Source organism: Haliaeetus leucocephalus, unplaced genomic scaffold (assembly GCF_000737465.1).
Source record: "Haliaeetus leucocephalus isolate CR32 unplaced genomic scaffold, Haliaeetus_leucocephalus-4.0 Scaffold384, whole genome shotgun sequence".
NCBI lineage: Eukaryota > Metazoa > Chordata > Aves > Accipitriformes > Accipitridae > Haliaeetus > Haliaeetus leucocephalus.
Window position 1 is genome coordinate 1540557 of NW_010972820.1, and position 17439 is coordinate 1557995.

Genomic DNA, 17439 nt, shown 5'->3' on the forward strand with positions numbered 1-17439 from the left:
GCCCTCCCTCCTGGCTCCGACGAAGGCCCCTCGCCGCGCCTCTCGGCGGGCTCTCGGCTTCTGGCAGGGGGCTGGTGCTTGGCCGAAAGCTCCGGCGCTTGGCTCGTCAGCGGCGGAGGGAAGTGTGACCGCTCGTCATTTGGCGGCTTGCTCAGGGAAGGGGAGCAAGGCAGCGAGCTGGCTTCGCTTCCCTTTCTTACTTTACGCTCTTGTCAAACAGCCTCGCTCCGCAGCCGCCCGTGCTGTGAAGTGCCCCGGGAAGCCGGTTCGCAGGTAGCTCTCGATGAGGCAGCTGGCTGAAGGTTGCTTTCTTCCCGTGGTCCGCAGCAGCTCGAAGTTCGGTGTGTGTTTCAATGTCCTTTCAAAGCAGCAGAACGCTGGCACATTGAAGTCAAACGCTCTTCTATGTTAAATATAATTTAATGCTGGAGGCTGTCTTACCACGTTTAGAGCAAAGGAAATGCAGCAGGATTGTTTTTTCTTCTTGCTGCTATCTTTCTTAAATTCAGATCTGGTTAGCGAAAAAATCACATTCCCTGTTTTGTGAATGATACAGTTATCCATGTTGGAATTGTCATTTCAAATACCTCTTTCTAAGTTGGGTGGCCAAAAAGAAACCTTATATTGTTGGAAGTGCTTAAAAAATATATACATTCTAGCCTGTAAGCACAGCTATAAAGTGTCTGCATGCCATATGTAATGTCTTCTTCCATCTTCAATGATTTTCAAGGGCTTTTTAAAAAAGTCTTTAGAAAAAGACTTTTCCTATGCAGACACATTTTGAGAAATTTCCCAGTTTTTCTAATACAAGAAACAGTCCTGAGGCTCTCACAAGGAAGATGTGGTCAGCCTCTGTTGCTTTTTTTATTATTTGTGTCCCCCATACCAGAGTGTGCCATGTAAATGTGGTGGTTTGGACAGACTTATCAACCCTTGGGAAGTTTACTAAATCTCACCTGGTCAGTCACTTGGGAGCCAAAGTAATGTTTCTGGGTGCACACCTGCACTGTAGCTCCAGAATGAAAGGCTTTGAAGGCCTAGAAGCTTTAGCTCTGTCTAGACCTGATCTGTCACTTCAGAGTTTTCAGATTCTTGGAGCTGGGAAATCTTAGGAGAAGCTAAGCTTAGAAAACTTAACTGAGAAGCTTTGATAGTGACCAGGAGCTACCAACCTCAGTGACTTTTGGATGACCTGACCCTTGCATCAAGAAAGTCAGATTTTCAGAGCTGCCTTCTGTATTGCACTTTCATTTGTTATGTTTGAGGAACATCAGAACAAATAAGTTACAGTATTTGCTGGTTATTACTAAAATTGATACATCTGTTTTATCTGAACATACTTTCTTTGCATTGCATATTTCTTTTTTGGAATCAGTAAAACTGGAAAAAACAACCCATAGGGCGTGGTATGGAAACTTGAGTTATCATATGGCCAAAATGATCTAGAGTAATTAACCTCCCTTTTTTTTCTCTGACTAAAGAAACATCCTTGTTTTGGGAAACATGATGGGGAGAAAAGGTTCTGCTGTCCATCTACATGCTATTTTCTTCATATAGTGGAGAGGACAAACAGAAGGTTTGCCTGCAGGATAACTTAAGGGTATAAAAAGCAGCAGTAAGGGAGGAAAAAAAAAAAGCCTATCACTGTCAAGTTTGAGCTTGAATGGGAGAGGTTATCCTTGAGACAGGCTTGCTGTCAAGTTTGGGGAGAAGTTTAGAAAATACTTCAGCTTTTCTTACAGGCACGTTTCTTTTTTTTTCATGGAGGTATTAGTTGTTTTAGGAAGAACAGCTGGAGATTTTGTACTACTGTGATGAGTTTCATACTGTTTATTCCCATATTAAAAACAAATTAATTTGAAACAGAGATGGTAATAGAGGGATAAGTAGATTTGCGTTTATTTTGTGCTTTAAAGTCTATGTAGCAGCTTACAAACTAAAAGTAAAATAACATAAGATTTTTCTGGAGAAGGGAACTGAAGTTTATGCAAATATAGGTTTACCCTTTCATGGCAAAGCTTTGTATTTTTCTGACGTGTAACAAAGGAAATTGTAGCATCTGTAATCATAAAAGGGGAAACCAAAAGACATCAATTGACTTCTGTGCTTTTGGTTTGGACCTGAAGGTAACAAACTATTCATGATTTGGAAAAGTATGTGTGGTAGTGAAGAGTACATTGACAGAGTTAACTGAAGATCCTGACTTCTTCAGGCACCTTTCAGTGGAAAATTTGCCAAAGATCCTTCCAGTACGGAGTGACTGGGTGATTAAAAAAAAAAAAAAAAAAAATTAAATTTATTTTAAAAATATCTAGTGTAATGCATGGAGTAAAGAAAACAAATCTAATTTCACAGTAATGACCTCTGAGCTCATTTTTACCACTCAGGAACTAGATTTAGTGGTCAGATTGTGTACATTAGCTGTGAACTCAATTGATAGAAAGCAGAAATTTCTTGAAAAGGGATAGGGAGCAAAATTTAAAAAAAAAAAAAAAAGCAATTTTATGTCCAGGAGGTATGTTGAAAGTCGCAATGTATTCAGATGTGTTCCCCTAATCTCAGAAAGGAAGGATGTAGTGGTGCTGAAACAGTACAGAAAAGAAACACCTCAAAAATGTTTAAATGTATACAGTGATAGTCGTACAATGTACAGACTAGACAGACTAGAAATTTCTCTAAACGAAAACTCAGAGAACCTGATAGAAGCAATTAAATTATTAGTGAAGTCAAAAAAGTAAATAATAAATGTAAACAAATACTTGCTTACTCTCCCTTCTAATTTGAGAGCTAGGGGCATCAAATTAAACTAGCAGGTGAGTTTCTAAACAGAAGGTGTTTTTTCACATTGTACAAAGAAATGACCTTTTGTTCAGGAAGTCTCTGATCCAGAAATAGCTGAAGATGCCTACTATTCTGGTAAAGCATTGCTCTACATTGGACCTGTTCTTTGCCCATAAGCAGAGACTGGTGAGCTAAACTAACTCTTCCTTCCTTCTGAACTGTTACAGACAGATATTTTTGTTCTTCTAAAATGAATTCGGTAGGCAAGAGAAAGAGCTTGAACTGCTTACATTTTTGGCTGGTATACCAACATGGGTCAAACTTGGGGTTAGAATCCAAAAGCTGCTACTAGTTAACAAGTCATCATATGAGTTAGAGTAACTGCGTGTGAGATCTTAATCTGCATAAAGCTGAAGTTATTCAGGCTGACTTTTTCCTACTAAGAAAGGGAATTGCTGTTAGGTCCAAATGCACCCAACTGTCCAAGGCAAGATACTTCATAAGTATGTGGGAATGACCTGTGTACCACACTAAATTGAAGTCAGATTCTAAAATTTGGATTTCCATGACAGAAATATAAATCACAGCTATGCTAGCTCTAATGACTGTTGAATCAGAAATGTATTCTAAGATTTTTTTTCCAGTTCCAAGGATAGATGTAACTTCAAGTAGCTGTTTCACATGGCATGTTTGCTCAATCTGTTTCCCCAATATTGCTGTTCTGCTGTAGCACTGGTGTTGATGAGCGTAATTTATCTGTCACTGTCTCTAAAGAGTAGCTCTGAACAAGATTAAATGACATAATGCAAGCATTGCCAACTTGTAGGTCTTCAATGCAGCTTTTACAGTATAGGTGTCTATGTCAGGGCTGAATTATGTAATCATCCTTGAGACTGATGTCTCCCCAAAACACAAGCCTTTGCCATAGGTATCACTTACTTGTTCTAGAAATTTTGTACTTCGATGCTGAGCCTCTATATAAGCATACTAGAGGCTCATAATATTCTGTGGTAGACCAGGGTCTGTCCTGATGCTAGTAAAATTTTGGTAAGTGTGCTGCTTGTTTTTTGGTATACTTTCATGATAAATATTCCATTGGAAAAATACTTGTTGAAATAAGAACATGGAGCACTAAGATCAATTCCTGACACTTCAGAAAAAGCACTTTATGATAGTGAAATCTTGATGCAATAGAGGAGGAATTTAATAGCAGATATGTCAAGCAAAGAATAAAAAGGGAACAGTTTCTTTGATATGACATAGGAAAGCCCAAATGAAAGACCTTATGAACATTCTGATTATAGACATTACAGTCATGAATTCTTTTTTACAGAAGAGATGAGATAAAATAACAGTTGCAGAAGTCATTTATCACTGGCAGTCCTGTATATTGTTTAATGAAGATCAATAACATCTGGGTTAAATTAAACTGAATACATTAATACACTAGCCACGTAAATAATATTGTTACCTTTAAAAAAAAAAATCCTGACCCTTTAGAAAACTTCAGTTTGTCTAATCCAAAAATTGAGTTAAACTTGCAGGGAGGGGTAGCATGATAGACTAGAAAGAAGATTGAAAAGGTCAGGAAAAACAGTAGAACTAGTTTGAATGTATTTAAAGTTAATTTTTTGTTAGAAGAAAAATGTTCTGGACTCCAAATAATCTCTTTGACAAAATTCTAAGATCTTGGGATGGATTGTGAGCTATTGAAAAAGAACCCTGTAATTTGATGTAAAGTGATGTAAAATGAGTTAACAAAAAGTCTTACATGAAGTACTATAAGCATATATGCCATAAAAACATTTTCCCGGCTATGGTTTCGCAATCCAGTTGGGCAAAAGGAGCAGCATCATTTTTGTTCTCTTCCCTTCCCCCATCTGTGCTATTAATTCTTTTGTTGGCATTAGTGCTGTGATACTCATTCACTTGAGTCAGCTGTCTAACAAGGTGAAAGTGCGTTGGGGTTTTTTTGTTGTTTATTTTTGAGATGTTAACAGGGTTTTGCTGTTGAAGTGTATGAGTGACCTTACTGTGAAAACCAGATGAATCCCAGAGGTAACTAAAAGTAGATAGCAGGATGAACAGAGTAAGGTTGGAAATGGAAGGAGAACCTCCATTTTTGGCAGTGTCATACTGCTAATCCAATTCAGGCTGTATTCTTAAAAAGCATATTCTAAAATTCCTTATCTAAAATTATCACAGCAGTAACAAATAGTGTGTTGTGACAATGGAGCTATATGTTAATGCACGTTAACAGTAGTAAAGAACATTGGTAGCAAACTAAGGTGAGATACTTTATAAGTATTTTAAAAGGACCTCTGTGTATCCCAGTGAATTAAAGTAAGATTCTAAAATGTAGAGGTCAATGACAGAAATACAAAATCGCAGCTATGCAATGTCTAATGGCTGTTGAATCAGAAATTTATTCTAAGATTTTACAGTTTAGTGTTGTCAGTTTTATGCATAATCTTGTTCCACATAATTCTGTGGTAACCTAAATTTTGTTAATCCTTTTCTCTGGCTGTCTTGTGTTTAATGTTGAACAGGAATTAAAGTTATAAATAACATAATCAGGCATTCCATTATACTGATTTTCTTCCCCCTACTTGCTGGGCTCAAATCTTGCTTTGACCTATTGGTCTTGTTTTGAACTTAGTCCTGGAATTCTACATGAAGTGTCACGCAGCTGTGACATTGTACTAACAGGCTGCCAGCAGTCAACTTGCTGGTTGAGGTACGTCCTTAATGCTATGCTGGTTTTTGTTTACATAGTTCAGAAAATAAATTAGAATATTAGATGTGTAAAGTTGCAAAGCATCATTGTTTTGAGTTTAATTTGCCAAACTATTTAGTCAATGTATTGGCTAACTAAACACAAAGTGTTTGGTCTGAAGGTGGTAAATAAGCTAGTAAATGAAACCTGTATTCTGAACATAAGCTGTACTTCTATCCTATCCCATTTTGACCTTTACTCTTCTGCTGCTGCATTATTCTACTCTCATGGCTTCTGCTTTTTTTCTTCTATTTTCTGTGCTATTTCTATCAGACTTGTCAAAACATGATAGTTCTGAAATAATGTAACCAGAATTTCCATTTCATGGGATTTATTTGGGTTAGGAACACAATGAAGTTCAAAAGTAAGATGTTTTGTAAAATATGTGAGTCCTTGGTGGTAAAACCTCAGAACCTGACACACGTTCTCAAATGCAGAAATGTTTTTTGCTCATCCCTATAAAGGGCTGTTATTTATGCAGTCAGGGTATGCATCACATTTGTCTCATATTATTTCTATTATGTAGAAACTTTATGAAGCATTTTATACTGTTGAATTAGGTAATAAGAAATCTGACTTTAAAATATTTGTCTTTTGATCAGTTGCGGCCAAAATTCTTCTGTTTGGATTCTGAACTATGACATCATGGCAAGATTTCGCAGAAGAACATGCATCATTTTGTTGCTTTTTATTTTGTTTATTTGCTCCATAATGATGGCTTTGAAGACTCTGCGACCTGACAGAGCTGGCTTTGGGGATCCATTTGGACTTGGTTTGTTGCCCGAGCTTCAACAACGGACAGTGCTCTTAGACAATAAACAGAATTCACTAAATAGGGTTCAAGGAGATACTGTAACGCGTGTCAGTAATTTGCATAGTATCGCAGTCAATACTATGAAAGCATCTATGCCTCCTGTAAACAAGCTGGAAGAAGAGCTGTCTTCTCCTAATTATAACTTTCACATATTCTACTATAGTTGGTTTGGGAATCCACAGTTTGATGGTAAATATATTCACTGGAACCATCCATTGTTGCCACATTGGGATCCCAAAATTGCAAACAATTATCCAAAGGGAAGGCATAATCCTCCTGAGGACATTGGGGCCAACTTTTATCCTGAACTTGGATCTTACAGTTCCAAAGACCCTTCTGTCATAGAAGCCCACATGAAACAAATGCGTTCAGCTTCAACTGGTAATGCATGTTAACGTTTCAGCATGTTGTTCATTTATCCAGCCTTAAATATGTGAACAAACACAACTGGCCCATTCTTCCATTTTTCTGTGTAATTCTGGAAATGTCTGAAACTAGTAAATGTCTTTGTATTTCTGAGTTTTAATCCCCAGCCGAAACCTACCTCTTCAAAGCTGTGTCTGATGAGTGTAACAGCACAGAAATGTAAGAACTATATTTGTAATCCCCTAGGTGCACGTGTTTCATGACTTACTGTTAAGCACTGATAACTATGTAGAAAATACAGAAACCATTGTGAGAATATATTGTCTGTGTATTTTATTTTTGGAGATGAATGCTTCAGTTTTTAAGAACAGGTTTCAGTAAATCATGTTAACATGATTATGGAGCAGTCCATTCAAATAGTGGGTTTTTTTCTGAATTCTTTGTGTGTAATAACAATTATGAATTAATTCATATGTCAAAGAGCATGTAGGATTATAGCTTTTATACAATTTATATTTTATGCACTGTATTTATGGGTGTTCCCATTAGGTATGGAAATGCCTTCTTGAACTCAGGTGCAATAGTTTCAGTGTAGCTAATTATAGTTTATTTCTTTGTCCAAAAGTATCTTTTTTCCAATACAAATTGATGTTCCCTTTCTCTAAATAAGATGGACTATATACATAAGAATATTCAATACATTTTTGGTGTCATTCTTTGTTGTTGGGCTTTACAGTCCTTTTTATGTTCTTCTTTAAAATAAGCAGTCATAATAGGCTAATATTAAACTCTGAACAGCTTCTGTAAATGTTCAGCAAAATGAGGAGAGCTCATAGTGTTATTCAGAGTGCTAATCACCTTGAATTGAATCACTTTTATTCACATAATCATTAAGGTTTGATGTAATTGTTATATTCCCATTAGTAGTGTTTACCTGTATCATGTTGACTTCTTGGTTATTGTTTTCTCCTGTTTTTTAACCTAACCTGTATTTTATACAAGGCTTAATACAAACATAGGAAATTGCTCACCCTTTTTGGTAATACAATAATTCCATTAACAGGAACACCAGCAACAGTGGGAAAACTGTTGCAGAGAAATCTCAGGTATTAGTTGCCAGTAAGCACTTTTTTAGTCTTATCTAAAGCAAAATAATGCATGATGGAGTGATGAAAGCAGAGAGGGTACTTGTAGCTTTAGAAGAATCTTGTGAGGTTTCTCATCCTCTTAATACAAATGTCTAATAAAGCTGAACTGCTGGTGGAAAAGGCACCAAATACTAGGAAAAATACTTTGCAAAATAAGGGTTTTTAGTAGCTTAAGTTAGTTTTCCATTTAAAACTTAGCAATGTGACCGAGTAGTTCATGCTTCCTGTGACATATTCTTTGTAACGTGTTACTTATATTTGTCAATAAGTGATTTTTTTTTCCTGCTGTTACTCTGACTTAAGGATTTAAGTACACTTGAATTTGTTTTCTTCTGTCTAGATTTGACCAACATAAATCATCAACTTTTTTTCCTCAGGTCATTACTTCAAATATTGCATCTTTTTTTAATAAGAATTATACTTTGTTCATTTTTTGTGTACTGTGAGGGTGACTATTTACAGTTTCTTCTTTTTGTCTCTTAGCCAATGTCTAATCCATGACTGCATTTTACATTCTGGTAAATAATAATTTTTCTTCTAGCCTTTTTTGAGGCTTTATCAAGGATCTTACAAAAGGAGAAAAATGTAAGTGATTCTTTCAGCCAGTATTGTGTAATGATCAAAGGCATGTAAGAGATTGGAGCAGCAGGAGTCTCATGCAGTACTTTCTTATATTCTTCTTATATTTTACAATTCTTTCCTTACTTATTTATTTCCTAATTTTTAACAGATTAATAAAATAGATTTTATTCCTCAGGTTGCTTGGTGAAATTTATTTTTTTGCACCAGCCTATTTTTGTGGAAGTCCAGTTTGGAAGTCCTTCATTTGTCTTGAATGACTCTACCCTGGTTTTAAACATGCTTATGCTATTGGTTTTGGCATCGAGTCCATCCTTTTTATACTCCTGAAGTGGTACATAACTTTATTTTGTAACCACAGGAAAGAAAATATTAAGTAGTCTTCCTCAGGGAATGACCAATGCAAATGTGAATTTAGGTTCCTTGATGAACAATTCTGTCTCCTGAACTTTTCCATTTCCTAAAGGTATAGAAGAGGGTCTTGACAGATGTTGTACTCAAGATGCCTTGAGTGTAACTTGAGTTCATTGCTGCTGTTCTACTTGTCCTTTACACATCTTGCTCATTTGAATTCTGTCCTTTTGTGTGAAATAAAACATACGGTGATAAAATGCAGTAAACTATTGCATTTTTCTTGTCCTTGAGCAGACTATCTCTTGTGATAGTCTGTTATTTGTATTTTTTTTTATAAAATCTGGAGCATATATGCTGAGGGTAGTTGAACTAACTTCTATCTATAGTGAGCTCAAATTTCTGGTTTTGGTGTTAGAAGATGACTGTATATTGACTCTGATTTATGCTTTCTTTTTCATAATTTTGGACTTGTTTGTTTGGAAATTGTTAGTCAGGAATATTATAATGTTGGTAACATGGATGGAATTTAGAGTATATACTTCCCTATTTCAGTGACCTGATTCGTGTACTTTAATCTTTAACTAGTTAAAAAGACATTGACTTATTCTTCCATATGTTTTAAATAGTATTGTTAGGAAAATACTCCTACAACAGTATTTCATGTATTTCTTTCTGTCTTGTCTGCGTCCTGATATTATTTCCAGCTACACACCTAAAAGTTCTAATTTATTTATCTGACAGCATTTAATTTTAGAAGGAAGGGATTTAGCCTTTCTGAAGTGGTATGTGTTCTTGTGCTTTCATGGAGAGCATCAGGAAAATTTACAGTATAGGGACATTGTATTTGTTGTCATCTTTTTTGACAAGAATAGTAACGTCCTTAAATTATTGAGAGTTACTCAAGCATTTTTTTAGGTAATAAATTTAAAACCTAATTTCACATGGTTGGAAGGGTGGATTACACCATAGTAACTGCTTTTAGCAAGAAGGAAGGTTGTGGGATTACAGTCACTGCTTTTAGTATGAAATGATTGATTTGTAGTAGTGCCAGAGGTACAATGCAGAAATATGGTGGGGAATAAAGTTTCATAAAGTAAGAATCTCTTTCATCACATGCATAGCACTCATCTCTTAAGTGTTCTCTAACCCTATGTATCTTGATATTCTCTGGCTGTACTGTGGCACTGCTGTAATGCCTTAGTTGGGAACATTCTCCTTCTCTTGGTACAACCTGGAGGTTAGGAGGCTGTGCTGAAAAGTGGGAAGTAATGGCTGTAAGTGTCAGGCTTGGAACACTGAGCACAAACCTGTTCCCCTGACAGATGATCTTACCACTGTTTGTTTTGTTGTCCTTTAAATGAAGAGAAAAGTTAAAATCCACTCTGAGAATACTGAGATTTTGCAATTGGTTAAAAAGTAATTTGAAGTTCTCATTTATATTATGTAGATTTCACATGAAACAATAATTATAACTCATGACAATGTTGTTTAACATATAAAGTGTATGTTATAACATGATTTAAAACTTAAGTTTTGTATTTTCAGGTGTAATAGTGCTTTCATGGTACCCACCAGGTATGGCTGATGAAAATGGAGAACCAACTGATGATTTGGTGCCTGTTATTTTGGATTATGCACACAAATATAATCTGAAGGTAAAGTATTTTTAAGATGCATAAAATAGGACTACTTAGGACAGTAAAGCTTGTTAACAGTTTACTACATTCGACTTGCAGTGTAGAGCAGAGAGGCTTGTCACGTAGTGGTGGCTTCTGTTTCTGTCTTCTATTATGCTGCACTTCTTTGGGGTCATAGAAGCAGATATAATTGCCCTTTGAATTGCACTGTATTTTGATAAGACCTAAGCAATATTGCCTTACAACTAAAATAAATATCACAATCTGCCTTTTTTCTGTTTTGGTTCAGATCTAAAGCTTACAGAATCTAAGGTATGGTGTTATGGATTTATTTTATTTTTTTTTTAGGAAACAGTTTTTAAAATTAGACATGTTGTTTTCAAATGAGTCTTCAGAGTTGAGAGAAGTATTACATATTTGAAAATATTTGGAATACAATGATCTATAAACGAAGGAACTTTGAGAAAGAAGAAAGACTAACCTCATTTTTTGCATTACCACATAACTTGCTGGCGCCTGATCATAGAGGTCAGGAGCAAGCATCTGTGAGTAATAAAGAGGATCTAGACTTTCTAGTTTGAATGAATGTCTTTATTCCAGAAGGTGTCAGGAACACTTGCCTTGGACAGTAAGGTCAAAGAGGTGCTGCTCTGACTAGGGTTTTCCAGGGCGTGACAGGATAGAAAGGCTAAATTACTGGCTTCCTGAAATAGGTGAAATATCAAATCAATTAAAGATTACATGGATTGATCAGTAAAATCTAAAATTGTGGTTTGATTTTGTTTAATTTTAGAGTAAAACTTGTATTTTCCCTTAGTATAAAGCATTGCCTTTTAGTCTTGCTGAGTAGTAAATTTGAGTTTTTAAATTATCTAAGTTGTATATGTTTCATATCTGGAGGGTGTTGTCTGTACTGGGGACTAAAAATACAGCCTGTTCATCTGCTCTGGTTTTAGTTGGTCATGCAAGTTGCAGATTCTCAGAGAAATTCCTTGTCACTAGTAACAACTGTAGATTTTGACAAGCAGGAGGAAGGTAGAAAGGTTAAATCAGATACAGAAGTAATTTTGAAACTGTTAAAAATGCTGTATGAATTACATTATGTGGCATAAGTTGCACATATGTAATAGTAAATTATTAAAAAGAAAAAAAAAAGTATTATCCTTCCCCCAGATTTTCAGATCATGTGATGGAGCTTGCTCTCACCTAAAAGAACTTGTTAACATTCAAGTCTCTAAAAGGAGCCAAGGCAAAATGAAATAAGCTACCAAGGAAGATGCATGTAATAGTATGGTAATGGTTGGAATATGGATGGAACTGCTGTTATTGCTTGGAATAATTACTGGAATATAGATATGAAGTATAGGTACTACCAGGGAATGCTACCTTCACAGTAATGTTTTTAAACATTCTTGCGCTAGTAAGTTAGTACAGTTAAGCGTTAGGAATGTCGGTAGACCAAAACCAACATACAAAATACATTTTTATTATGTCTGCTAAATACAAGTCTGCTAAAATATATGTCCTTTTGATTTGCCTGATTTTGATAGTTGGACATGAAATATGAAATTATAGTGCTCTTCAACCTATCCTGTCAGTCCTAGTGATTTAGTCTAAACTGTATTTTCCTGTAGTTTATACCTAATAGAGATAGATACTGGCTCTACAATGGAAATTTACTACTCTTGCCGAGTTGTTGAAGACTTTATTAAATGCATTCTGCTCTAAAATTGCTTCTGAAAAACTAGTTGCTTCGATTAATGTAATATACTCTTCCACTTAATTGTATATATGAAAACAATAGCATTTTTATATTGAAATTACTTCACATGTATAGGTTAAATAATACCATAAGCTCCAAGCTTGAAATTCAGAGCAGTGGCAGCACATTATATTAGATTGAGTTCCAAAAGTTTACTGCTGTTGATAAATCTATAAAATTTTAAAGTTTTCATATCCCGTATCTTAAAATCTATTTTGACATTGAAAACTCTCCTTGGAGAATTGTCTATCGCAAATTTAATACATTGTTTAGAAATTAAATTTTAAAATGTTTCATTGGATAATCAGTGCTTTGACACTTGAATAGGTATTATTTTATTTCAATTTTTAGTTTCTGCTGTAGTTCTTTAAGTTTTCTGAAGCATGCTTATTACTTGCTGTAGCCTAGGAAAAACAAAAGCAGTGTTTTGTTTTAATGTACAAAACTAAATATTTACTCTATTATCAAACTTCTTTGGATCTGAAGCTTCTAATCTTAGCAGTGCAGGAGTTGAATTAGGGTTGGATTATTCTCAAAATAGACTAACAAAAATGTTTGCTCTGTAAAGAGGAACTATATTTAATGCGACTGGTACTCGCTTCATATAATACACGGTACCCGTGTATTCAATAGTATTTTACGTTTGTGTTGCTCTTACTAGTTTTTCATCTTTCAGGTGACTTTTCATATTGAACCTTACAAAGATAGAGATGATCGCAGTATGTACCACAATGTCAAATACATCATAGACAAGTGAGTGCTTTCAGAATGGTTTCCTCTGGGGTTCGTTGCATGCTGTTTTAGGGGACTTCTGTATATTATCTAAAGCTTGGAAGAATATGTAAAAACATGCACCAAGACTGAAGAAAACTATAAGAAACTTTGTTCATATTTCAGTGGTACAAAACTCAGTCTGTTTTTTAAATACTGAAGTGTGAATTTTACATAGATACTCAAATGTCAATTGCTTTCAACATTCATTAGTATCACAAGTCATGATACTTCAGATTAAAGCAGTTAAAGTATTAGCTACATGATATATAAATTAAACGTACGTTTTTTATAGTGACAAATTAGCAGGTAGAGTTTTAATGTGTTGACCTCTAATAATTTGTCAAGCTGAATTAAAATCTTGTACAGCTACTAGTTGTTTTGTTTACCAATGCTACTTAGACTGTCTTATTTCATACTGAATTAGAGAATTGCCCTTCAGAGAAAACCAATACCTATAGTGCAGTTCGACACTAAGTTACTAATCTGTAGTAATTTAAAGGTTCTTTGCAGATTTCTTTATTTAATATTTCAGCAAATACTGGACTGAAAATGGATATGAACTGCTATGTTTTGAAGCACATGCACTATCTTTTTAAATTAGTGTTTTAAGAAAAGTCTTCAGCTCAGATTGTGAAACAGTATTTTCCAAATGGCAAATTTTGTCTTAATGATGCTTGCTTGCTTTATAGATATGGAGGCCATCCAGCCTTTTACAGGCATAAGACCAGCACGGGCAGATTTCTTCCAATGTTTTATGTTTATGATTCTTATGTAACAATTCCTGAAATATGGGCGAATCTGTTAACTGTTTCTGGATCCCAGACTATTCGAAATACTCCGTATGATGCGTTATTCATTGCACTTCTTGTAGAAGAAAGACATAAGCATGACATTCACAGAAGCGGCTTTGATGGAATGTACACATACTTTGCCACCAATGGCTTCTCCTATGGTTCATCTCATCATAATTGGGCAAGTTTAAAAGCCTTTTGTGATAGTAACAACTTAATGTTTATTCCAAGTGTGGGGCCAGGGTATATTGATACCAGTATCCGACCATGGAACAACCACAACACCCGTAATCGTGTCAATGGGAAGTACTATGAGACTGCCTTCAGTGCAGCCCTTTTGGTGCGACCAGAAATCATTTCTATTACATCTTTTAATGAATGGCATGAGGGAACTCAGATTGAAAAAGCTGTCCCCAAACGGACTGGACAGGTGGTTTACCTTGATTATAAGCCGCATAAACCAAATGTTTACCTAGAGCTTACTCAGAAGTGGTCTGAGAAGTACAGAAAAGAACAAGAACAGTGGCTTATGTGAGCTGTTGCTGCTGCAGTTGTTTCCTAATGCATTGACTACACTGAGAAAGAAATTGAGAGCTGAAAAATCTGTTATTAAATGTCTTTATTAGAGATATGTTCAAATTATATCTTTTGAATGTATATGCACTACTACTGAATTTGAATTTTGAAGAGTAAAAAGATGATGAGAATATTGGCATCTCATCTCATTGACGTTGTAGTTCAAGAATATTCAGGGAAAATGCTGGGGGTTTGTTTGGTTGGTTGGCTGTTTTTTTTTTAAACTTCGTAACTTGCATGCTGAGCTTCCAGAACACGTGCATGGGATAACTCTACATGACCAAAGTAGAACAAAAATTTGGCATAGTTATGCTTACTTCCTTTATTCTTGCAGTTGTGTTTCTAATCAAAGTGTTCCTGTAATCTGAATGCTTATCCTGATAGCTTCTTGCAGGATGCATGTCTGTAGTGTGTGGAATAATCTACATCTACTGTTTTTAACGCTTTGCACACAGGGAGTTCTTGACATGTGACTACCTTGTGGTAAAAACTGAAGAGGTATATGATGCATCACTAGTAGTTTTTGTTAAAATAATAAAAAAAAGTATTTGAAAGATTGAGTTCCAAAGAACTGCTGAAAGATTTCTACTTTACTTCGATTTTTTATGTTTGGTACACAGTGCAGACTTTTGCAGATTACTGGATACTGACGAGTAACATAGGTTTTTTTTCTATGTTACTTCAAATTTTTAAAAAAAATTGTTTGAAACTGCAAGTGGAAAAGATTTTTTTGAGGGGGAGGGAAAACCCTAAACTTGCAAAAAATATACTAAAATTTCCATTGTTATATCTTGTCTGCTAATTGACTGCAGGCACAGATCTAGTGTGTTTTTTAAAATGTTTAAAGATTATAAAGCTAATATCTTACTAGTCCTACAGTAAATATAATTTTAGGAAATGCTTTTTTGTTTCTGATTTAGGAGCAGTCTAGTTTGGTAGGAATAACAGCAACTACCCATTAGTTTAATTTGAAATCTGAGATTTCTATTTTTCATACAGTTCATCTAGTTGTTTCAGGATTCAGAATAGTAGATACTAAAATGTTATTATCATTGAGATAAGCTCCCTACCAACCCTACCTTTATACTGTGGTGTTGCTGGAAATGAGTATTTTCAGGCTTAAGAATCTCACCTTTCAAATGCTGTGATTATTAACTGTTTTTCTTGATGAAGCTTGAAAGGATCGAGTCACATGGACGTGTTTCCTCAGCAATCCTTTTTTTTGCATTTTCATACAACTTCATAGAAAAGTCCTGAACTTTGGAATGTTAGAAATGGCAGTGTTTTGTTTATTTGCAGCAAGTGTTTAATCTGTAGCAAAGTGGCTTTTTTTTAGTTGTTTTTTATATTTATATACAAGGTGCTGATCCTGTGTTTTAGTTCATATGCTGGAACCATTGTGACCACTAGAATTCCATTGATTTCAGCAGGACCCATGGAAATTACACTCTTTACTGAGTTCTCACAGTAATCTGTCCATGAAGTTGTAAGGTGAATGTGAGGACTTCCAGTTAAAGAAAGACAAACCAAAATAGTATGGTTTTTTCCAGAAACCTTTGTCATTCCAAATAAGCATAAACCAGTTACTACTAATATTTTCTAGAGTCTTTCTGGTATGAAAAAGGTTTGTTTCTGTATCTTTCACTTATTTACAGTTTAATTCTCTTGTGATTTATCCACAGTTGTTAGAGATGAAGTGTCATATAATGCCCTGAGCAGCTTGAAAAAAATGCAGAAATTGGCTGAGAGATATATAGCCTGGTGTGTTGAAGTGCTCCTCTAGAGTTGTTGGAGTCTTATTAATATCTCTTCATAATTTTTTGCATTTTCCTACTGCATTTCTGTGAAATTCTGAAAGAAATGTTTACTAAAGCTTATTTTGTTTTACTTACACTCAGGTGGATAAACTGAAGTAGATATAGGTATGACCACAGTCTGAAGACCACAGTGTCTGAGACATGTGAAGCACTTGCTAGACCTTTACCACTTCCAAGTTAACCACTCACTCCCTTTATTAAGGAAACTGATTTATACATTTTACTATAAATCCCTTAAATAGCTATACATAATTTGTTTTTATAATTTGTTATATGTTTATGATTTTACAGCCCAAAGAGCCTATATATTTATTTTAAATGTGAGGGAATTATTAAATTTTTGCATATATTATTAAAAATCTTCTGAAATCAAACCTTTTGAAAGGACAAGTCTCTTGGCTTAAACTGTTGTCATCCACTGGTCTTTTCTCACTGTAGTTGTCTGAGCACTTTACTAGTCTTGACAACCTTGCACTCAGCTTTCAGCTCCTTACTTTCTCCCAGTGGCAATTTATTTTCTCCATGACTTTGAAAGATGCTCCTTTTGTTGCTGTTTATAGAAACTTCTGAAATTTGTTGTAGAGTGTTGTACGACTCAAGTGAGCTATTTTGTTTAAAATATAATCTATGTTAACAGTGTAGTGGATCTTCATTACTCTGAAAGACTTCTGTAATTGCTGTAAAGGTATCATTTAGTTCTTGCCATGAAGTTGTATGGGCCATCACACACTGGTGTCTAGTGGTATCTTTATAAGAATTTACAGAATTTCTGTAGAAAAGAATGAAAATTAAATGCTTAGAAATTCATCGCCCCTGAGCACTTACTGTATTTTTATGTGCTTAATGTGATTTAAAATATAAATATGCAACTCGGTAAAATATTTCAGAGTTCAGAATTTAATTTGATGATCCTAAGAAGAGCTGATGGAATAGCAGCTACTAGAACTACCCTACCGACCTGCCCAATACTTTCTCTTTACTTAGAAGAAATATTAGTGCTACTTCTTGTTATAGGGGATGGAGAGTTTTGCTGATGGACTGCTGATGCAGTCATGATAGTTTTTGGAAATTTGATTAAATATAGGTCTGTGGGAGAGGATTTGTACAAATGCAAAGGAATAAGATTGTTATAACTGCACAATTATTAGGGTGAAGAAGGGACAAGGTGAGTGTATTTAGGTGATTGCTCCAAGCTTCAGAGTTACAGTAACAAAAAAAAACAAAACAAAAAAAAAGACTCCAACATGCAACCAAAATTGGGAGG

General features: G+C 35.1%; 1 protein-coding gene across 1 annotated transcript; it reads left to right on the forward strand.

Annotated features, from left to right (window-relative positions):
* The first annotated feature begins 261 nt into the window (after positions 1-261).
* On the forward strand, positions 262-17410 carry MANEA (mannosidase, endo-alpha). The gene is made up of 5 exons (XM_010573339.1): positions 262-341; positions 6160-6752; positions 10364-10473; positions 12894-12970; positions 13681-17410. The coding sequence occupies exons 2-5, from the start codon at positions 6203-6205 to the stop codon at positions 14315-14317; spliced, it is 1374 nt and encodes a 457-aa protein (XP_010571641.1). The 5' UTR covers positions 262-341; positions 6160-6202; the 3' UTR covers positions 14318-17410.
* Positions 17411-17439: the final 29 nt, after the last annotated feature.